This window comes from Ailuropoda melanoleuca, chromosome 14, assembly GCF_002007445.2.
Source record: "Ailuropoda melanoleuca isolate Jingjing chromosome 14, ASM200744v2, whole genome shotgun sequence".
NCBI classification, from domain to species: Eukaryota; Metazoa; Chordata; class Mammalia; order Carnivora; family Ursidae; genus Ailuropoda; species Ailuropoda melanoleuca.
In genome coordinates, this window is record NC_048231.1 from 95,327,837 (window position 1) to 95,351,659 (window position 23,823).

The 23,823-nt window shown below is 35.8% G+C and overlaps 1 protein-coding gene across 2 annotated transcripts in view; it reads left to right on the forward strand.

Annotated features, from left to right (window-relative positions):
* The window catches only part of CDH7 (cadherin 7), a 120,956-nt gene that overhangs the window by 61,592 nt on the left and 35,541 nt on the right, over window positions 1-23,823 (forward strand). For both annotated transcript variants that reach the window (XM_002924875.4, XM_019805552.2), the window contains exons 5-7: window positions 1,914-2,081; window positions 4,539-4,726; window positions 19,246-19,499. In XM_002924875.4, the coding sequence (XP_002924921.1) occupies window positions 1,914-2,081; window positions 4,539-4,726; window positions 19,246-19,499 (610 nt within the window). The remainder of the gene's footprint in view (window positions 1-1,913; window positions 2,082-4,538; window positions 4,727-19,245; window positions 19,500-23,823) is intronic.

The following is a 23,823-nucleotide window of genomic DNA, read 5'->3' on the forward strand; positions in this document are numbered from 1 at the left end:
AAGGATGATGAACATCTGAAACGAAAGGAAAAAGATGGAGAGATGTAAGTCCCAGAGCTCCTAGACAAAGACTGTTTATGCTCAGTAATGTTGTTACTGAGATCAGCACTCGTATTATAGAGTTAGCAGAAATATTGAAGAACAAATATGAAATACACATGGAATCATTATGACACTAAGAAGAATATGTATTAGACACTGATCAGCCAAACCAGATTACTATGTGACTGTTTCTTATGATTTTCATGTTCCTTTAATATTTCACATATTAACTATAAGCAGTGTGTAGATAGCCAAAAGAATTCAGGGAAGGAGTTACTTAAACTGACCTTGTATTGCTGTGCTTGTAGCAACACTGCCCGATAGGAAAAGTGGTCAATGTTTAAAAACAACAGAACTGTCCTAACTCAAAGAAGCATAATTTAAACACTTAAAATACTGATGTGTTGTTGATGTGTGTATGGGTGTGTTTGTGTTTGATGGCTAGTGCTCAGACTAAACAAAAATAGGTTGCTTAAGACAGTATGAGTGTTGTTTAACTTGGAATCTTGGGAACTAATAACAACTTGCTTAAATTTTTCCTATGCTATTGAAAAGATTTTCTCATCTGTTTCCCACCCCTAGAACAGTTACCCAACTGTAGAAGTATACTTATGAAGTATAAGGCGGGCCTCGTATAGTTTCGCCTAGGCTTATGCTTGGTGCTGAAATATAACATACACTATAAATAAAATATAACACACATTATATATATTATATAAGACCATACATGTGTACATCAAACAGTCTTTAAACATTTTAAATTGGCAGCTTTTAAAAAATTATAAAATTATAAATTTGGAGGATATAACATTTTTATGCTAACCATGAGGAAAGAATGAACCTCCATCCCAATTTAAACAATTCTTTGCAATTATTTTATTCCCGAAGAACCATTCTCTATCAAGCAACCAGGTTTTGCTGTTTTGCTACTGAGAAGTCCATAATACCAAGTTTCTCTTCCTCAGGTCTGAGTCAATGAGGATTTAAGTCCCGACTTCCCCATAAAAAGTAGAATCTGTTTAATAAAATAGATTAGACTTCTTTCAGGCTATGGTCCTAGGTGGATAGGTAAGACATAGTCTTTGTTGGAAAAGATGAAATTGCGAGAAATAATTGAGTAGGATTCTGAACTCTTTATATTTAATTAGTAAAGATGACCTCATATTGCTAGTTCAAGGTCTTATATAGATCAATATTAAATACGTTTTTATTTGATATCACCTCTATGTACATATACAATGAATATTAGGTATATACATCATTTTATATATTTGCATATAACATTAAACTAAATTTCAACCCATAATGAAATATTATTGCCTAATATACTTAAGCAGTAATTAAATAGTTATAAAACAACTATTTTACCATACCAATGATTATTCTGTCAAGTTTCCCCATCGAGCAAAATGAAACTCTGAAATCAATTTCTCATACATATAAAGCCTTAAGGGTGATCAATATTCAATGCAACTGATTAGAAACAAACAACTAAACACATGAATGTTTTCAGTGTTGCTGATTTATATTAACATAGTCATTCTCATCTTTAGTACTTTTTCTCAGATCTTTTGATACCGCATAAGATCATCCTGCATCATAACCACATCCACAACCATAACCATAGTTTGAAATGGTGTTTTTCTTGTTAAACATAAATCACTCTCATTTTTTTCTTGTAGACTATTTCAGCCATTTTGCTCAAAGAGAGGTAATAAGAACCATAACTGAAAGGGTATAGTGATTTCACATAAAAAATAAAACAACAAAAGGCCACAACTGAGGAGGGACTTGCTACCTGTATCAGTGTTCTTTGCTAGTATAAATGCAATGATTCATGATGCGTTTTACTGGGATTTGAAATTTTACAGGAGTCATCAAGACCGCCCTTCCAAACATGGATAGAGAGGCTAAAGACCAGTATTTGCTTGTTATTCAGGCAAAGGATATGGTTGGTCAAAATGGAGGACTGTCAGGAACTACGTCGGTCACCGTGACCCTGACTGATGTCAACGATAACCCACCACGCTTTCCTCGAAGTAAGCTGCTTTGCTAAATGCTGCAAATGCCCTAACTTTCCTTGGCAGTCTATAAAAATGTCTTTTAAAAAGGAATCTTTCCAAATACTTTCTCAAAACTTCTCTTCCTACATTCTCCCACAATCTTGTTTTATCAGGGGCATGGTTTTAATTCAGAAGTGTGGAATAATAAGGGTATTGAAAATGAAGAGGCAATCATATCTCTGTATTACTTCTGTCTTCAATATAATATGGTTTTTCTTTGGTTCACATTTTTAATGCCAACTGTTATTAAGTTTATTTATATATTCATCTTTTCATTCTAAGATAATCTTTGTACACGTTCTGTAAGTTATAAGGTTGTTGCCTATTGTAACATTCAAGATAACATTTCATGCATTCTGTACACTAAAGGTATTGATTTATTTTTAAAGATAAAAATTGAAGAGCACTAAACTTTTTCATTTTTTACTCCACACTTTTTTTTTTTTACCACTTCGTGCACATTAAACATTCCTTTAGCAGTTCTACCATCCCTTTCTTGTGCAAACATTCAGTGTTTCAAAAGAAGTAAATTCAAAGAACCAGAAAACCACATGCCCTCAATTTACTTTCTATGACCAAAGTGGCTTTTGACTTAGCCAAGAAGAAGGGGGAAAACATTCTAGGTAGAAATGTCTTGATTATAGAAAAGCATTTCATCTCACTCTCTTGTAATTTTTTTTTCTTCTGTAAGTGTGTGTGGTATTTCTTTACAACGCTCAGGAAAATAAGGAAATTGTATAGACTATGATGTCTCTAAAATGTTTGTTTGATAGACACGGATAATGAAGCTCCCTTACAAAAACAGATCTTAGAAGCGAACAATGTCAAGGAAGCTTTCTCTGCAAACATGAAAGTCACTGTGTTTTCCTGCAAATACTCCATCTTTGGATCTTTCATTTTTATTTTACATATTTTTAATATGTAATATTATTTTATGATATTGTTATACAACAGATATTTTAATACCTCCTAAGAATATAAAGTGAAATTACTCCAAGTTTACCATTCATAAAAAATGAACTCATCCTTAATTTTGTCCTTGATAGCTTATAATGGGAGATGAGAGGAAGGCTGTAGAATAAGCAAAACCATAATGTAATTATATTTAGCTCATAATCAAATTCACTATTTTTCTTTAAGCCTTGAGTGGTAAGAATTGATACTTAGAAGTTTTGTTATTTCAGTTGTCATGATTTGATAAGACACAGTACAGGGTTTCTAGCTCACGAGATACTCACTCACCTGCTTATTAAAGGGAGGGAAGCCAAGGGGTATGTCATGAGGTTTTTCATTTTTGCTGGGATTCTCTCTACCATGTGTCGTTAATATTCTATCCTTAAAATTTCTGGATTTTACTAACCATGCTTCTGGATATGTGAAAGGGATCACTCAAAAGTCATCAGCATATCTTGTAATTATTTTTTTTTAATTAGTGACTGTTCACAAAATTTAGAAAATTGCTAACAATAATAATTCTGAGCTGAAAATGTGGTCCCTTCATATGGATACATTTTCCTTCTTCAGTTCCTTTGAAGAGAATCTTTCTTTTTCTCTTCATAAGAAAGTGAAAATACACCACATTTAACAACCAGAAGGGAATGGAATAGGTGGAGAAAGCAGGAAAAAACAGATGATTAGAGAAAAATGGTTCTGAGGAGTTTTCTAGTTTCGAAGGGATGATTCATGGTCATCTGCTTTCCAAGCTTTTTTTTTTTTCTTTTTTTTCCCCTTGATTTGCAGGATGGTGAAGAGGAATTTTTACAAAAGAAAGTTAAAAAGCTTCTCTATTTTACCCTTCTTTCCTTCTATTCAAATAATATCGCCTCTGCTCTTGTGCCATTGTGTCCCAAATCAGTTCTACATCCAACCCACAGAGATAACTCTTATTCCTAATAAATTTATGAGCTAAAACAAGGCTAATGTCTTTCATTAATGTCCTTGTCCAGTTGTCTGAAACTTTCTTAGTAAAAGACACTGTTATGTAAATCCTAACAATAAGTAATCAGAATTATTTAGGCTTGTATTTGCCCATTTGTAGCTTAAGCTGTACTGTTTTTATTGTTTAATACTTATATTAATTATATTTTAATTATTTAGATTCAATGGTTACATGTTAATCTTATGTTTAATTATTTTAAATCTATTCTATTATTAAAAATAGCTTATTTCTCACCACTAGAAATACAGGAATGGAGACTCTTATCATGTCTTCCTCAGGCTGTTTCTGCTGTCACATATTAATTATTATTAGATCACCACCAAGAAATGTCTTGAGTCTATATAAAACTTGTCATTTATCTCCTATTGCCTTAGCATCTTTTTAGTAAAATAGAAAAACAAATTAAGCAAAGATGTTGCAAAACAGCCAAATAGTCAAGTATTTATTGGTTAGCTTTTGTGTAGTTTGTTCATTCCTTGATGTGACTTTCACAGGGTCTTACCAGTATAACGTCCCAGAGTCATTGCCAGTGGCCTCCGTTGTGGCTAGAATCAAGGCAGCTGATGCAGATATAGGCACTAATGCTGAAATGGAATACAAAATTGTGGATGGTGACGGATTGGGGATTTTCAAGATTTCTGTTGACAAAGACACTCAGGAAGGAATCATTACTATACAGAAGGTAATATTTCCTTTATTTTTATTTTCTGTGAAGGTAACACCGCAGCGCATACTAAGAAGCCATATTTGCTTTGATGGAAGAATGTGTTAGACAAAATAAATGATCGTGTGGAACTATTATTATTTTCACTTTAGGAAGAAAAGCTATGCGTTTATTTTTAGGTGTCAGAATCAGAGAGAATTGTGAATGACATTTGGAATCATGCCCTAACTGGTTCCAGAGTAATCCCACAGCCCTTATCTGTAGCTCTGTGACAGTAGGCACACTGGCAAACGTACTGTTTTAATGACCTGCGTGGAGAGAGGACCATGTTTCTTTGTTGACTCTTCCAGGCCTGAAACCCCTAAAATCAACTAAGAGTCTTTGTTAGCAAACTAGACAAACACTCCACATATGTGAAAGCAGTGCAAAGTTGGACATAGAAACCAAAACGTTGAAGACTTGCTGCTACATTATCAATTATTCCTTTTTACAGTTTATACTAATTGAAGTGTTTGAAGAATTCATACACAGCATGAAAAGTTGTGAAGCTTATCATAATCCCCTAAATATACGTGCAAAGGAGATAGAAAATCCCTATAATCCAAACTAAATACTCTGTCATGGTATATTTAAATTAGCTCCCAACACTAATAAGATATGGAGAGAAATTAGCTATTTATTCCCTCTGCTTTGTATAGACGTGATCTTTGAGAAATGTTAAATTAAAAAAAAAAGAATTATTGCAGAATATAATCTTACTTTCTCAACTATTTGAAATACTAAAAATTAAAATATGTGAAAATCCCCACCCCCTAAATAATGGAATTTTATGCCAGTCTGACAATCCAGGTGTATGACTCTATAATTAACACTCCTCAAAAATTAACACATGTCAATAAAGAAAGTTGTATTTTAGTTGTTACAGGAAAACATATGTTTGATTTCAGGCCAATGGGCAAAACATTTCTGCAATTATTTCCAGTGGACAGCTGCTATTTTAGCTCAGCTGGTAACAATCTGTGTAAAAAAGTTTTAATAACTAGGATAGGCCAACTGTTGGCAAAATGTTTTGTTTTGTTGTCTAAAATAAAAGGAATGCAATAAGGTACAATGCTGCTCAGAGATTTCAAAGATTCATCTGAAATCAGTCTGTTCATATTGTAGAATTTTAAATATATATTGAAATTATTTTTATTGAACACCTACATTTCATATATTATAAAGAGAGCATAAAGCATTGAAGAAACATATACACAAATATATATATTTGATATATTTAGTTCAGTAATAAAATTTATCTTCAATTTCTTATTATTTTTTAAGGTTTTAGGGAATTGTTAATTCTGGTCATAGTCAAATAGCACACTTTTTTTTTTTTTTTAAGTTTAGAGCTTTGAAGTCATTTCTAGCTTCTCGCTCCTCCTTGATCCATAATAGCTCTTGGCTGTATGTTTTTTCTTTTCTCTCTAGCATTATCCGAAGGTTGGTTATCATTGCTCACTCCAAAACTATTTTAATAGCTTCTGAGTCCACAACCTGTTTCTAGCTTCTCAAATCCATCTGTTCTTTAAATTTCTGTTCAAAATTCAAAAATACTTTATTATTCCAACTAGATTGAAAGCAATCTACTTTATACTAAGGGAATAAGAGAGAGGGGTACAACAAATTGAAAGGAAGCAGTAATCATTAATGAGGTTATATACTTAGAAATTCCAAAGGAATTCACTGAAGGATTGTGAGAATTAAGAGTTTTCAATAATGATAGCCACAAAAGTGAGTTAAAAATCAGTAGCTTTCGGGGCGCCTGGGTGGCACAGCGGTTAAGCGTCTGCCTTCGGCTCAGGGCGTGATCCCGGCGTTATGGGATGGAGCCCCACATCAGGCTCCTCCGCTGTGAGCCTGCTTCTTCCTCTCCCACTCCCCCTGCTTGTGTTCCCTCTCTCGCTGGCTGTCTCTATCTCTGTTGAATAAATAAATAAAATCTTTAAAAAAAAATCAGTAGCTTTGCAGTAGCTCATAAGAACTGTTGTATGAACTTTCATCTTCAGTCCAAGGACAGTGTCTTCTACTCATGAAAAGTAGAGTATCCGTACTTAGCACCACTACCCCTAAAACCCTTCCTCTTAAAGCGGTGTAGTCTGCTAGCCTCATAAGGGGAATCTTTAACCCCAAATCCAAGTCTTTTTCCATCGTGAAGCCGACAGGATCTTGAGTCTCTATTTCAGAAGAGTGTTCTTGCTTAATATTTTTTTTAAAAAATTAGTCTCTTTTAAGTTTTTTATTTTTTTTCCCCCAGAATGAAACAGTTCTGTCCTTAAGACTTTCTGATTCCCCGTCAGAACTCACAACTGCATATGGTCCTCAAAGACAGAATTTTGATTTTCAGTTTTATTTATCACGATTTCAGTGAAATGGGGTTCTGTATTTCATTCCAGGTAAAATGCTTCCAGAAGCTCCTCACAGCGAGTGGAGTCAGCAAAAACATGTATGAGTCCCATAAATTCAGTATTCGTTTTGTGCTGGGGAATAGTGGAATCATCTGTGAAATCCAGAATGGATTTTGAATCTGAATCACAAGGGCATTCTCACTAAAACCAAGAAATTCTGAAAGAAAACAAATGAAGCATTCTTCCATTGTTCTTAGAATATTTTTAAATTTTCATTTAGATATACTGTAGAATGCTATGGGCAGTCAAAAAAAAAATGACCCATTTTTTGATGGGTTTCCTAGTCTTTCCTAACTATAGGAAAACATTTACAACCAGGCGCTGCTAGGATGTTGACATAAGTATTTGCTGTGATGATTATGAATGTCTCTAAATACTATTTCACATTTGGATAACAGAGTTCCACTGTTTATTTATATCTTCATTTCTCTTGGAAAATGGGTATTTTTTACCTGTGGACCATGCTTGATAATCATGTGAACTTATTTTCTCTCTCCTCTATAGTATAATAAAAGTTTATTAGTTCATTGGTTTGTCATCAACAATGCACTGTCATGGTTATAATGAGATTTATTCCAGTTTGAGCAAACTGTTATCATATTTTGAAACATTTACATATGTTATACTTTGCATAGAGTGAACTTCAGAGCAGAGAGAGAACAAGAAAGCAATCTTTTTAAAGATATGTTAGAGAAAGAAAAATAAGTACAGAATTGTGAAAGATTACTTTCACTTTTTGGAGCTATTGCTCCAAAGTCTTATACAAAAAATGTTTATAAATATGACCAAATAGGTGGAATCCCTAAGGCTAAAGGCTTTTGTAGGTATTATCACAGAATTATAAACATGATTATGTAGTTTAAATATTGTTTCAAATTATGATGACAATACAGTGTTCTCAGGTAAGGCAAAGTACAAGCTGTTGCTTTGGCCATTTATGAATGATTTAATGATACCTTCTCCAACCAGTTACACAGCGCTTCCAGATTTACAAAGTGTAAACATAAGTTTTATCCCATGTGAGTGAAAACTGTCTTTCCACCCAGACTTTTTTCTACTTATATTTTTGCATCATAATTTACAATGCGGGAACTTTAGTTTCCTATTTTTCCTTTGAGATATGACAATCTTTCCTCTAATGTACTTTAGTTTTCAATATAAGACCTCAGTAGGGATTAAATATGGGATTTTGCTTTTATAAAATACATTACTATGGAGTTACAGTACAGTAAAAAATGAGCATTTTCAAGATGCATTTCCTGTGAAGGATAAGTACACATTCGTCTCTGGCATATGGATGGTGTTTGGAGGCTTACACTGTCACTGTCAACTAGTGCGTGGAAGCTTTTCCTGGCTGATTCTATGCTATCTTCGTAATCTTCTTATATTCATACCTTTAAAAATTCTTAATGAAACCAAAGCCATCAAATAATAGAGCATTATTGTTGAAGTATTGATAAGGTGGCCCACATCCCTTCCATGTGAAGGAGGAAGAGGTAGAATTTAGAGTTTCCTTTCAGCCTTCAACTCTGCCCCGAGGATTTCTAAGCTCTGGGGTTTACTCTCTTGTTATTGAAATGTGTCCTTTGTCTACTACTTGCAGTAATGAGGGGCTAATTCCCAGAGTCAAGTATGTATTTCAGCATTTGGTAAAATGCTGCTGATTGGTGGAGGTATGTCAAACCGACAATATTTCCAATTTATTTTTCTTCTTATCATTACATTTTTCTTTCAAAAGATTTCATTCAATTAATCCTGGTGCTGTGGAGGCACATTTTTCAAAATGGAACAAAGGTATTTCTCTCATTGGACTGTGAAAAGGCATGCATTTTGGATTATTTTAGTTTTAAAGGCTGACTGTGATAAGATTAATACAGTAACTCTAGTTAACTTATGAATTTCAAACTATATTTTCCAATTTGTTCGACCCATTGTTACTGTGTATATTTAAGTAGATCCTTAAATAGTTTTAAATAGTTTTAATCTTTATGCTCATGTATGTATGTATGTATATATATATATATATATATATATATATATATAGGCTGTCTGCTTATTAAGGTATAAACTTAGCCTTGTTTGAATAGCCAAGATTAGGGATGCATTTAAGGGCTTAAAAAGGAAATAATAAATTGACACTCTGAAGGAAGTTGGTAGTAATGTAAATGTCAACACGATAGTCTTGATCAAAGAGGCAAAGGCCATGTTTGCTTAGGAGTATTTTCTGTTTGCTTTGATGTTGACAGTTATCAGAGCAGTGTTCTTGGAATATGTGGATGTCAAAGACATTTTCAGTGAGTCCATTTTTTTTTTTTTTTTTTTTTTTTTTTGCTTAGTACAAGTCACAGATGATGTACAATTTTTTCCTTACTTCTGTCTTTTTTCCATTGTGTGTTGTTTCCTAAATTAGTTTTGATGGGTAGGCTTCCAAGAAAGACATATTTAAGAAAGAGATATATAAGAAAGAGATAAGATTTAGTGATTGTATAAGAAAGTTGGAGAGAGAATTTAAGGACAAAACTTAATGTTTCTAGTATGAGTAACTGGGTGAATAATTGTGTCATTCCTTTAGAATGGGAGTGTGCAGATGATTAATATGGTTTGGAATACATGTCAGGTGCCTGTGATATCTGGGTAGTAATATCTAGGAGGTCATGAATAAGGATTAGAAGCTCTAGGCAGAGGTCTTGAGTAAAAATTTAGGTCTGGGAAGCCTTACCATATGCGTGATAATTAAAATTAAAGGGACACTTGAGAATATCACTAAAGCATGTATATAAAGTCAGGGAAGGGGGTGCCTGGCTGGCTCAGTCAGTGGAGCATGCAATTCTTGATCTCGTGGTCATGAGTTCAAGACCCACCTTGGGCATAGAGATTACTTAAAAAAATATAACAAAGTGAGGGAAAGAATGCTTTAGACATTGCTCGGTGAAACTGAAAAATTTAAGTTAGCAGGGCAGGGAAAGATTCAGAGAAGGGAAGTTGCTTTATTCTTTTAGGATTGAGGTATTTTAAGAGAGTTTATAAATAACTGATCAACAAAGCAAACTTAAAATATAAATATATTTGGATAAATAAAATAAAAGGAATTGCATATATTATCAGTAGAGGAGGGAACTGATGGATCCTAGAATCTTTTTTAGATAATAAAGACAGAATATAAACCAATAAGGAAATGATTAGACGAGGCAAGGGCCTGGAATTCAAGGAAATTCACGTGTCTACATATGACCTTTCTCTCGCTGTTTCACTTGGTCATTTCAAAGCATTTTGGTTCAGTTTCAATGGATATGCTGCCGTCACATGTCAAAAACTGAAGCCACCAACCTTGGTTCTCTCCACAGCTGTGTCAATTATTCATTGCTACTTAGCAAATCACCCCCCAAATGGACTACTTTAAACAACACTTTTTCTTTACGTCATGATTTTGTGGGTGAGCAGTTTGGGGGGGGGGGGCTTCAGCTGGCTGATTTTCCTGCTGGCCTTAGGTAGCTCACACATGTATCAGCGGTCAGCTCCTGCTCAGCTTGGTGGCTCTGTCCCTATGGAGGTGGCTGTCTATCTGCTGGGACAAGGGGGGCTGGAGATGTGTCTCATGGCATCCAGTTGGTAACTTGGGTTTGTTCAAAGAATGGTAAGAACAGAAGCTACAGGGTCTCTTGAAGCTGATACCCAGAATTGGCACATCACTGCTGCCACGTTACATTCACCAAAGCAAGAGAGGCCAGCCCAGATTTGAGGACTGAGTGGAAAAAGCTCATGAAAAGAGAGGAGCTATACATTACTGTGGATGCTGGGAAAGTAGAAAAAAGATTTTGAGTTCCAGCTGTGCTCCAAAGAAACTAAAAAATCTTCAGTTGACGCATATATGAAATGGCAAAAGTAAGACAGACTCTCAGGTCAGCTGACTTATACTGTAGTCTTCTCTCCTGTTTCAGCATTATTCACAAAATAATTGTGTGGATCAAAATAAACTAATATTTGCTGCCATTTGATAAAGGCTCCCAGGAAAATGTAAGCTAAAGTGCCTTTGGGTCATAATCTGGATTCAGCCTGCCTGAAAATGTGTGAGACCCTTCCACAGGAAGTCACTGGGTCTAGTCAGTGGTGCATGCTGGGAAATAGGGACCTCTGCCTGAGCTGGTGTGTGAATGACAGTTTAGAAGCTGGGCAGGAATATAGTCATTTGCAAGACTTGTTTTCTATTTTCTGCATATGAAATCTAAAAAGCCAATGGAATGCACAGGGGAAGGGGGTGGTACACAGAATGGTGTGCCCCCTCCCTCGTCCTAATCTCTGGAACCTGTGAGTAGTTTACCTTACATGACAAAAGGAATTTTGCAGATATGATTAAGTTAAGGGGCTTGAGATGCAGAGATTATCATGGATGATCTCACTGGGCTCAGGGTAATCACAAGGTCCTTCCTTATGTGAGGGATGCGGGAGGATTCAGTCAGAAGAGAAGAGATGCGGTAACAGAACCAGAGGAAGAAGTGATGCATTTTAAAGATGGAAGAAGGGACTATGAGCTAAGAATACATGTGCCTTCCAGAAGTTGGAATGATTCTTCCCTGAAGCCTTGAGAAAGGGACACAGCCCTGTCAACACCTTGATTTAGACCTCTGAACTCCAAAATGGTAAAACAATAAATCGATGTTTTTGAAGCCACTACATTTGTGGTGGTTTGCTCTAGAGCAGTAAGAAATTAATATAGAAGTCATAGTCGAACATTTCTGTGAGTGGAAAAACTAATCCAGACAACAGAACATAAAAGAGAAAGCCAGACATTAATTAACTAGGTATGGATAAGAATCTTGGGAAATTCCTGATTTAGGCATTCTGTGCTCAAGTTGAAATAATATGTGATGGCAGTGGACATTTTGGTGATAACAGCCCTCAGTTTCTCTCACCACTACAGCATGGACTGCTTGTTTTCTACACCACTTTTATATGGTTTGTCCCACCTTCTTCCTTTGTCGTCATTCTGAGATTCACTACTACTTTTTTTGTTTGTTTTAGATTATTGGATTCCTACTTCCAATTCATTCTGGTTTTGTTTTGTTTTGTTTTTTTTAGTCTGTGGGGAAAAAAGACACTGGGGCCACCCTGTGTGATTATAAGCAAGGAACTCAATCTGTGCTTGGCTTAGTTTCCAGATTCGTCAGAAAGATCCGTTAAGAGCTCTATTGTCTTACAGTACTATCTTGTGAGAACCAATGAGTGTGAGCAGTTAATTAATATTATAAAACTCATAGAATGATAACCTGTATATGGGAAGGCCCATATAAATGTGCATTGCTAATGAGGAATACATTTAACAGTTTATGGTTCAACCTCTTTGTAGATAAGTTCAACTAAACATCTGAAACACATGCGTTTAGTTGATGGTCTTAGATTTTTTTTTAAGTTAGAAAATGGAGACGTGTTATGTCTGCTTAATTGCTTCCTTTTTCTAGTATCTAGGGTAAGAGATGTTAATTTAAGTACTCATGGAAGCCAGAGGACACTGGTGTGGCTAGATAATGGAAATAATTATTCCTGATATTTCTATCCTGACTTTATTTTTAATATGTTGGCATAATGTTTCAGGCTTAAACATTTCTGCAATTATTCATATCTTCGCTAGGGTCCCAATTTACCTATAGAGCACCAGACATTTTCTGTGTAGTGATAATAGTCTATTTAAAAAATGTGAATATTTGTATCAAGTCCCTGATAACAAGTTGCGTTAGAGTATAATTTTTTGAAAAGTTAAAATAATGACTCTCATAGAAATATAAACAAGACATGGAGGTACCCAGTAATCTTTTTTTTGCTTATTCCAAATTTGCTTATACTTATTTTGCTTTTTTAGATGAGCTGTTTGTCCTTAGATTTTTTTAATGCATCAATATGATGCATCCAAATATAGATGATATATACATTACAATTGGAACGTATCTTTCCTTTCTCTTATCCTCTATAAAAATAGCTTATTGCCCAAATCTGGATATAGGTGTTATGATTCGCAAAAGTTTTCAAGACAAATAAAAGCTTTGGAAGATGCTAAAATCACTTGCAACTGTCAGCAAAAATTGCATTGGACAGATTTAAACAGGATAAGACAGACTTCAAGGCTATTGCAATAGGAGAAGGAGGCCAGAATTCAGTCTAAACTCCAGTCAGGTGAGACAGGGCTGGCGAGTTAAGAGCTAGAGAGTGTATGGATGGGTGGGGGTGGGGGGTATAACAGAGCGTTGGTATATGCTGATTGGCTTTACCTAAAGGAAGAGTAAATTTTCTTGTATCTTCATGACAGGAGGTAGTTTTACAACTTGGAGCAAGGCTCAGGCTGAAGGTTGCCTCCTACCCTCCACAGGAGCTAGGGGGAGGCTCTGTCTTCCTTGATGATGACATTTCAAAGAGATGACAACCCATTTCTTGAGGAAGACATTACTAGGCTGTAAAAAATGGCAGGAAACTTTTTAAAAATTTTCCATCTCAAAGGGGCAAAGAATGGACTTAGCAATACATGATTTCTAAACTGCTCTAAGAAAAGGGAGGTCGGGGCCAAGAGCAGGAAGAAGTCTGTCTATATTCGGGCAAGTGGGAGAAACATTAAGACTTTCTGGGGCACAACCCAGGGAAGGGAGAAAACAAAGGCAGTAGTGTACTTGTACATAATAAAGGTATGTTTTGCTTTTGAAAAGTACTTGGGGGAGTCACTTTAGAGCTCTTATCATTGTATTTCGATGTACAGAATTATTCTTGAGGAGAGACCTTTTTCAAGGTTGTAGGTCACTTTTAAGTTTCTGGATAGTAGGTTTGTTTAGAGTAAAATAATTGTGAAGGGAAAATTGTGATTGAAGGTTAGTTTTTTCCATAGGTATGGCCTCATTTAAGCCCGTTTACTTAGAGGAAAAAGATTGATATTGGTTTGATCAACATGGAGGGAAGATATTGAAAGCAACAGAATATGTGTTGATCCGAAAGACAGCTGGAAGCTCTAGAAAAAGCAGTGTTTTTAAAAATGACAAACAATCTTAGTGCTTTTGTACAAAATCAACATTATACATAGACGCTAAATATATAGACAGGCACGTGTGTGTATGTGCGCATACGCTCTCCTTCTCTCTCTCTCTCTCTCATCAGCCCTGTTGGTACCATGCCATGTTTAGAAGAGCAGAATGAACAATTTCCAAAAGAGTTTAACTTGGATCAATTCCTAAACGTCAACACCAGTGTTGCCCAAAAGTGCAAGATCTAAAAGGAGGCCATTGAGCTTAATGAGAGCACTTTTGGCTATAGACCAGAAGCCAAGCTATATGGAGAAAGAAAAATGCAGAGCAGTGATTTTATTAAATGGATTCAAGATTACGTTATAACTTATAACTTAGGTTTTACTATTGAAAAGGCTAAAAATAGCAGGGGGAACTATTCAGACCCCACTATTAATGATAGTTTTGTTTTGTTTTTAAGTCAAGCCACCATATTATAAACTGACTTTACTGAAGATGTAGGCCTAGTGTCACAGGGGAAACATAGAGGAGGAAAGCATGGTTTTAACTTCCATTTGATTTGCTTATAATCTAGCAGCAAATAATGGCACTAAGAATAATATAATAGTAATAAGGCGGATGTTTATACAGCAATTACTCAGTGTCAATGTTCTAAGTGTTTTAAATTGAGGAATACTTTACAGCAAACCTATAAGGTTGGTGAGGTGGCCAGGTGTGTTTCATTATCTAAGTGTGATAATGTCTTAAAATAAGAGACCCTAATTGCTCTTGGAGCCTGCTTTTTATAGCAGGAAGGGAATAGGTGGCGGGTGGACATGACCTTGACTTTACATAGTGTGTCTTCCCCCTGTACACATGTAACTTTGGACTTGCACTGGAACTCTCCGCTGTTTGGTTTTCACATCAATTAATAATACCAGCCTTGCATCTTTTTAAATGCATGTTAAAGATGTATAAAAAAGCTCTTGTTTATGGTCAGCTTTTCACATAAAGACGTTTTATTCGTTAGGCAAGGAGATTATGGAAACTTTAATAAAGAAGGGGATAGTGGGTCTCCATGAGATTTCGGTAAGAGAAATGGAAGACAAATTTATGTGAAAGAAGGACCAACAGGTGATACGAACTGAAAGACACAAAGTGTGCTGCTTATAGTGAATAGTTCATTTTAATTGGGGTAAAAGTGATGGGAGGAAGAAGGGTGGGCATCTACTCTGGAAAAATAAGTTTATTATCTTGGGCTCCTTACATCAGGGGTTGACAAACAACTGCCTGTCTGTTTCTGTACAGCTCAGGGACTACGGATGGTTTTATATTTTTAAATGATTGAGAAAAATGGAAGGAAGATGGATGTTGTGTGATACATGAAAGTTATATAGAATTTCTGTTTCATCGCCTGTGAATGAAGCATTATCGGCACATGGCCACACTAATTCATTTACAGGTGGCAGAGAATGTACAGCCTGCAAAGCCTAATTATTTAGTATTATTTCCTTACAGGAAAAGGTTGTTCACCCCTGCCTTGGTTATAATGCTTATTTTTTAATTGTTTTATTTGAATTCCAGTATAGTTAACATAGCATTATATTAGTTTCAGGTGCACAACATAGTGACCAACTATATTGTCCTATGTCCTAGTCCTATGCATTACTCAGTGCTCATCAAGATAAGTGTCGTCTCCATCCCATTTACCTGTTTCCCCCATCCCGCACCCACCTCCCCTTTGCTAACCATCAGTTTGTTCTCTGTAGTTTTGTTTTTTTTTTTAATCCTGCAGTTCATCATCTCTGATGGCAAAAAATATAAACAGCCCTATTTTACAGTCTAGGAAATAATATACCAAGCAAGCTGCTTCTCTCTTTCAGTGTCTCTGACATACATGTCACTTGACAAACGAAAGCACAGTTTCTATGGGTCCCAGAATGTCTCTGTGGCATCACTGGCTTGGGGCTGCGTGACTCCCATTTGAATCCAAGTTCTTATTCACCCTACATATTGCTTGCTCTTGGGGGCCACAGTGTGAACAGTGTTTTGGTTTAATTTCCAATTAGATATAGTCTCCAGTGATATGTAATTCCAATATTGGATAGAATCTGCTTAGACATTACCTTTATCTTCTTCCTTTTACTTTGTGTTTCCTCAGTGGTTATTTTAACTTTTTTTTTCCCCCAAGTAAAACCCTGTTCATTAAATCTAATAGTTATTGAACGTATTGCTTAGATAGAAGTCAATAAGAAAGAGAAATAGGAATTAAAATTTTACTGCAAAAGCTTTCTCTTCAATGTGTTTAACAACCGTATCTATCACACCACACCCCTCTTTGAACACTAGATGTCTGGCTGATTCTGATTTGCTCTGAAAATCATTTTGTGTAGCAATTTCTTTTGTCTGTAATCTTGATTCATAGCCTTTCATATGAATTCCTTTATTGCTTTATTTTCATAATAGCTCTTAGGCAACCAATCATCATGGGTGATACTGTGTTTCATTATGACTCAGTGGCATCCAGATGTCTATACCTCATGTTGTTGCCTTTTAGACACATTAAAAAAAAAAAGTTGCTATAAAATAATCGCATTCATTTGTGCAGTAAATTTTAAATTTTTCTTTCATATGCCAGTCAAACTTTTACTTGAATACAGAAATACTTGTTATCCCTTTTGATAGAGCTGAATGAATATCTCAAAAGTGGCTGTGGTTTTGAATTGATTTAAAAGGAGATGGTAAACAGGATTTTTAAGATACCTTCTGTCATACATAGACACACGCTATAGAAAAATAAGATTTCTCTCATTATTTGTCAGTTTTATAAGTAATATAAGAACAAAGTACACAGGTTAATATCCAAGCTATTTGTATGTTTAGAGTAAGTAAATGCATTTAGGTAAACAATTTTTTATTCTTAGCACTACCCAAATTAAATATTGGATTACACGTATGGGCACAAGACAATGTTAATGCAGAGGTCAGCCTTCTTACAAGAGGCTTTGCCTCACAATTACCCAGTGAGCCTTTTAAAAATACATATGGTTTTGCTTCATCCTGGATCTGCTGAATCAAAATCTTTGAAGGGGCTACACATCAGAAAACTCCCCTGGGTGGTTCTGAGCCTCACATTTGGTTGAGAACCATGGGGCTGGACATATTTTTAGGTAATAGGCAAAAAAGGTAGCATCATCAGAATATCACTGAATTTGTTAATAAGGTGGTGTTTAGGGCACTGTGTACCACATGCCTTGCAGTTTCATATGAAAGCTCAGAAAGAATTAAAACTGCATTTTCCTGTAGCAATTCGAAGAAGTGCTTTGTGATAAAGAAAACCAATATGCCTGACTGTTCCTCCCCCCACCCCCTCCTTTTGGCTATCAGGATTCCCTGGGGCAAAGGTATAGTTCAATTTTAAGGCTCTGTGTCCTGGATATCTGTGGTCTAGTTTTTCTAATTCAACAAGAATTTATTGAGCCCCTTCTATGTACTGAATTCATAATAGGCCCTGGGAATGCTAGTAATTAACAAAACAGTCTGGAGCTTGCAATCCATTGGATGAGACAGATGTGAAGCCAGTAAACCTTTCAGTAAGTGCTCCCTGATTTAGATATTGTAAACCTATTTTTGAGTATTGATTTATATTTTTCCCTCAGTATTAACCAGAAATGAACCATGGAAACGTTTTATGTAACATATATCTTATGTAACATATATCTGCCAATACACATCTATATTTTTATATTTTGTATGTACATGGGTTTGTGTGTGTACATATTATGTTTTATATAAACAGTACATCTGTTTGTCATGTAGACATACATATGGCATGTATGTACATACAGTGTATCTATGTATGTATATATACACACACACACATATATATCCTATTTTCTATTTATAGGACTACATTGTTTTGTTTATCTTAGCATCACACCTTTGGGGACGGGTTGTCATATATGCATTCGTACATCTGTGCACACATGGGCCCACGCACATGAGATGAAGTTGAATTACAATTCTCCACATTACATTTTAGTCCTTTTCCCCTAATACTTTTTTTTGTAACATAACCATTAGGTAAAAAGTACAGTTAAGTAAATCATGCTTTATATTTGGTAGCATTTCGGTCCATTTCTTTACTTTTTAAAAAATTATTTCTCTCTCATTGGATGTAAGGAATATTTGGGGACAGTTTTTCAGTGGTGAGATTGAGATCAAAAGTTATAAAAATCTGTGACTCTGTATTTGAAAATAGCATTTCTCTTTCTCTTCTCTCTCCTTGAAAAAGAGAAGCATTTTATTGTCACAAACAACTTCATTATATTGTGTATATAATTCTTTTTTTTCACAGATAGTGCTTTCCTAGGACAACATTTAATTGCCCTTACAACTTTCTAAAGCTACCAAATGGTTTAACTTGGGTCACTATTTTTGAGTAAAGTGTTGGCATGCTAATCCTCTTGGAAAGTTGCAGAACTGAGATTTTGGAATATAACTCTCAACCATCAGATACAAGCAGAGACACAGTGTATACTGGTAGAGGAATTGTGGAGAAAAAAACAATGGGTTCTTCATTGAGAATTGGCTTTGTTTTCAGACGGCACAAACTCAACATCCCACCTATCCTGTGTGACTGCCTTTGGTGCACCTAAAGGCTCAGGATTGTAATGGAGTCCCTGAAATCAATAAAGATGACCTTTTAAATGAGAAATCCAGTGGAAAGTTATATTTTTCTTTCTTTTTAATGTGCACCCCTGGATAGTGCAGTTAAATTACATGGTTGAAGGATATTATACTGATGTCCCTGTTGGAAAGAGTTTTCAATCTTATCAGTTGTCTTTCAAATAATATTCTAAAGACTTGCATTTGCCCATGCAATGCACGGCAGCAGAGTGGATTAAGTGAGCTCCAAAGCACTTGCCGTTGTCCATGAGCCAGAAAAGCAGCAAGGATTCTGATCGGCATTATTATTTATTATTTGTGAATGCTGATGGTGCCTTTTCGTGGCCGAGTCCTTTCTATGCTTATTGACATTCATAAATGAAAAGGCTCTGCTTAGCTGACTATTTAATCGGTAATTTAATTTCCCTAATAACTTTCTTTACAGGACCTGGATTTTGAAGCCAAAACAAGCTACACACTCCGGATAGAAGCTGCAAACAGAGATGCCGACCCTCGCTTTCTAAGCTTGGGGCCATTCAGCGACACCACAACGGTGAAGATAATTGTGGAAGATGTGGACGAGCCCCCTGTGTTTTCCTCACCTTTGTACCCCATGGAGGTGTCAGAAGCTACCCAAGTTGGGAATATCATTGGCACTGTGGCAGCTCATGACCCAGATTCTTCCAACAGCCCTGTGAGGTAAAAGCTCATTGCTCTTCTTTCTGCAGTTTACAACATTTCTCTATTTTGACGCTTTTGGTTTGTAGCAAATGAAGACCAGTCTGTGTATGTATTGAGCCGTAGCAGCAGAAGTGAAACAGGATCAGAACAACTCGGCATTTTACTAATTTAAAAATATTTCAGGGGCGCCTGGGTGGTGCAGTCGTTAAGTGTCTGCCTTTGGCCCAGGGCGTGATCCCAGCGTTCTGGGATCGAGCCCCACATCAGGCTCCTCCTCTATGAGCCTGCTTTTTCCTCTCCCACTCCCCCTGCTTGTGTTCCCTCTCTCGCTGGCTGTCTCTGTCAAATAAATAAATAAAATCTTTAAAAATAAATAAATAAAAATGTTTCACCTGATTATCCAAGGCCATTAATTATGTAGCAATATTCTTAGGCATTCATTATCATCCACAAGCCATAGCTGATGTTCCTATTGAACCAACTATCCTGAGCTCTTTCAAAGCAAACTGTGTTCAAAGATGAAGTGATGCATGTCCTAGTTGTAGGATATGGACATATATTAGAAAACTAATTTTATAAACAATTAAAATTAGGGATCAACTTTTAAACAAATCATTTTTTTTACATACTGGACTATTTGGATAGTGTATTTTTTTAGTTTATTGTTTCCACTTATAAAAAATTAAATAGGGGTGCCTGGGTGGCACAGCGGTTAAGCGTCTGCCTTCGGCTCAGGGCGTGATCCTGGCGTTATGGGATCGAGCCCCACATCAGGTTCTTCCACGATGAGCCTGCTTCTTCCTCTCCCACTCCCCCTACTTGTGTTCCCTCTCTCGCTGGCTGTCTCTATCCCTGTCGAATAAATAAATAAAATCTTAAAAAAAAAATGAAATAATACTGTGTCTATATATAAGGACTGTTTTTCGAATGTTTTATCAATAGTCCTGTATCGAGACTAGACACATGGTTCTAGGCAACTGATCTCTTTACGACTAACAGAATGATGATAGGTAAGCAGTTGAGAATTCCGCAACATTCAACTTCATACTTTTTACTTCTAATTTACAACCTGAGATCTACATGTATGTTTTTGTGTATACACGTGTTAGTATGTGTGTGCATATGATACATCTTTTTAGGTGAATATTCTACAGAGAATATACTTGAAATTACTTTGTACTACATGTCTTAGTTTGCATTCATAAGTAAAACTTTTTAATGTGACATTTTGGACTTTGATTACAAAGTCTAATAAAATACAAAGATCAGTGAATGTTTTGTATTCAGATGTATTCGGCTTATAAGCTAACCACAGCCTTTTAGATTTAACTGCTGTCTGGCAGTGCTAAGTGCTTTTGAACTAACTTCTGAGCTAAGTTTGGACATTGACGACAAAGTGTCATGAAAAATTTCTGTAATTTAGACAATGATTCTTAGTTAAGAAAAGCATAATCTTTTACCTCCCTAAAATAATAAGCTTATTTAGGCACATATAACTGCTCTCCTTTCCTTCTCTTATATCTGACATTAATATCATAGACTATTGATGAATTTGCATAAAATAATTGTTCAAAATGAAGTCATACTCATCATTTCCCTATCTCTACGAAATTCAGGCTATATGGATGGCTATATTATTTTTAACACAGTGATCATAAACTATTCCTAAGAATATAGTCTTCTGTGTAATAGAACATTTGAAAGTCACCAATTTACCAGATAGAGTAAGCCTTCCTCTTCTTCCTGCAATAGCCCAGCCTCATTGTCAAAACAGTTTCTTAACGTAAGCTCAGCTCCATCCCCCAAGTCTTGCTGACTTGTGCACCCTGGAGTTAGGGTTTTGTTATAGCATGGAATCTCTTCCAGAAATACATAAGTCTCCTCCCGTTATGATCAGACACAATGTGACTGTAGGTATAGATTAGCTACTTGGAATAGTCTGACTTCTGCTAAAATCATTTAATTTCATGGGGAGAAAGAGAATGCTTTCATGAAGTTGGGGGTATGCAAAAAAGAGACACACATAACATAGTTCAGAACTGGAATGAGAGAAGAAATCTTGTTTCTTCTTTTTCCTTTACCCATTTCCTTGTGTACCATCCTGTTAAAGCCTCTCCACATAAAAATTTCACTTTTTATGAAAAAATTCATCATTATATAATGATTTGGGGAAGAAGGAAGAGTAGGACCAAGTGGGAAGTGATTTGAGTTAGAGATGAAGTGACCTCTAGGTCTCCTCCCTGAAGCACAGAGAGAGAAAGGGTCAGAAGGAAAACTCTGTTGACTTTGAAGGTAGAGAGCTCTGTGGCTTTCATCATTGAAAGAGGCCGGTCAGGAATTTATTTTTACCTCATTTTCATTTTCTTAAGGCTAATGAAAGTGACCTAAAATTCAGGTTAGTACTTATATCAGTTTTTGAACACCTAAATCTCACAACAATTAAAGAGGTACACCCTTTGTTCAAAGTGGACTAAAAAGTGTTGTTGGTGTGTGTGTGTGTGTATTTCTTTTGCTTTTGTAAAATTAATTAATTAATTAATTTCTTGAATACTACTTGTATTCTTGAAACAACATCTTTTATACTATTTATTTATAGGGCGCTCAGTCATTCATAGCTGGGTTTTTTTTCCTGGATTTTTGTTTGATATATTTCTCCTCTCCTATTTATTTGTGATATCCTTTAAGAGGCCAGGTGCCTCATCTTGCAGTTTGATGAGTAGGTGTTTACTCCTGTGGATTAAGACTGGTTCTCTTCTCAGCACTGCTATTTGCCAAATGACCTAGGGGATCCCACTTAGCCCCCTAATTTTCTGTATGCCCAGTAAAAAGGAAAAGCTTTATCCCAAGTTTTTTGAAGATTAAGTAACAAAGGGAAAGGAACTGATGATTTTAAACTGAGAATTATGACTTAAATATTAGAAAGTATTATCATTGTGCATTGCTATTATTATAGTTTATTGTGTTTCCATCCCATTTTTGTTTCAAGGTCAGGAAGTCAGCGAAAGGAGACATACTTTACAAGCAACTGTATTGGTGATCTGTATTGTGTTTTGTATCCACATATGTTCCAAGCAACTGTATTGGTGATCGGTATTGTGTTTTGTATCCACATATGTTCCAATATATAGATGATATTATGTAGTTTAATGGACATAAATATGTGTTTGCACTGGGCACTCAAGTGCCTATCAAAGTGTCAGCCCTCCTTCAACAAATGCCAGTGGATAGGCAGGGGGCATGGTCTGCTGAGATCCTAGGATAAGTGAATTTCCAGATTGAGATAGAACCTGAAGAGTCTTAGGGTTGTGAGTTTTGTGCTCACACCTTTAGAAATATTGTGGTTCTTAGAGGAATGGAAAAGTAGTACTTATTTCATTGTAATTAGGCCAATAGTATTTGAATTGTAGACCAGGATGGAAGTTGGATAATTAGTATTTAAATTTATTGACACTTTTTTGTAGTATAATACTAAAATCTAGCATATGCTATTTATATTTGGAATATTTACCAATATGTGGAGTGAGAGACTAGAATTCTAGAAGGAAATACATTTACTTTCCTCCAGCAAGGCAGAATTGAGAGCCTCTTCTCACATGATCCCTGCCTTGCTCAGCACTTTCTATTTTTACCTACTGTTGACACCAACCAAAGCTATGAGTAACTCTTCTCTGTGCATCTGCCCTTTCTTTAAAAGAGGACTAAGACACCTACATCATCATGAAGTATTTTGGCCATCTAGATGTATAGTAGCAATAGGTGGAAAGATTAAACGAACTCAGAGCCCAGTGCTTAGCCAGAGTATGACACTATTGTGAACTGTTATATCTTCGTTATAGCTTGTCTCGCATCCAGGTATGTTACCTCCCCCACCATGTCAGGTATACATTGTTTTCCTCTTCCCATATGGAAACTAGAAACCAAATGTGGAAATTAGATGATAGTTGAGATTACTTAGCAAAAAACAAAACAAAACAAAAAAAAACAAAGAGGAAGAGGCATTCTCAAAAGCAGAAGTAGATAATTGAGGTCTAGCATGCTTCTGGCTCGTTATGTTTTTGTAGTTGCTTACTATTTCATGTAAATGTTTGCCCCGAATACCAAATACCAGGGTTTATCTATTGAAGTTGGAAGGACAGGTCATGTTCTGCTGCTGAGTTTGATCATCTTTCTGAATGGTAGAGACTTCACTTCTGTGAGTCCTCAGTGAGATGGTAGACACTGTCAGAGCAGCCTCGAGTCTAGAGCACTCTTCAGTCTTTGCGTCAGCACTGGGAGATGGAGCAGCGCATCCACACACGTTTATTAAGAACCTGCTGCATGCACAGTACTGGGGAGAACACTG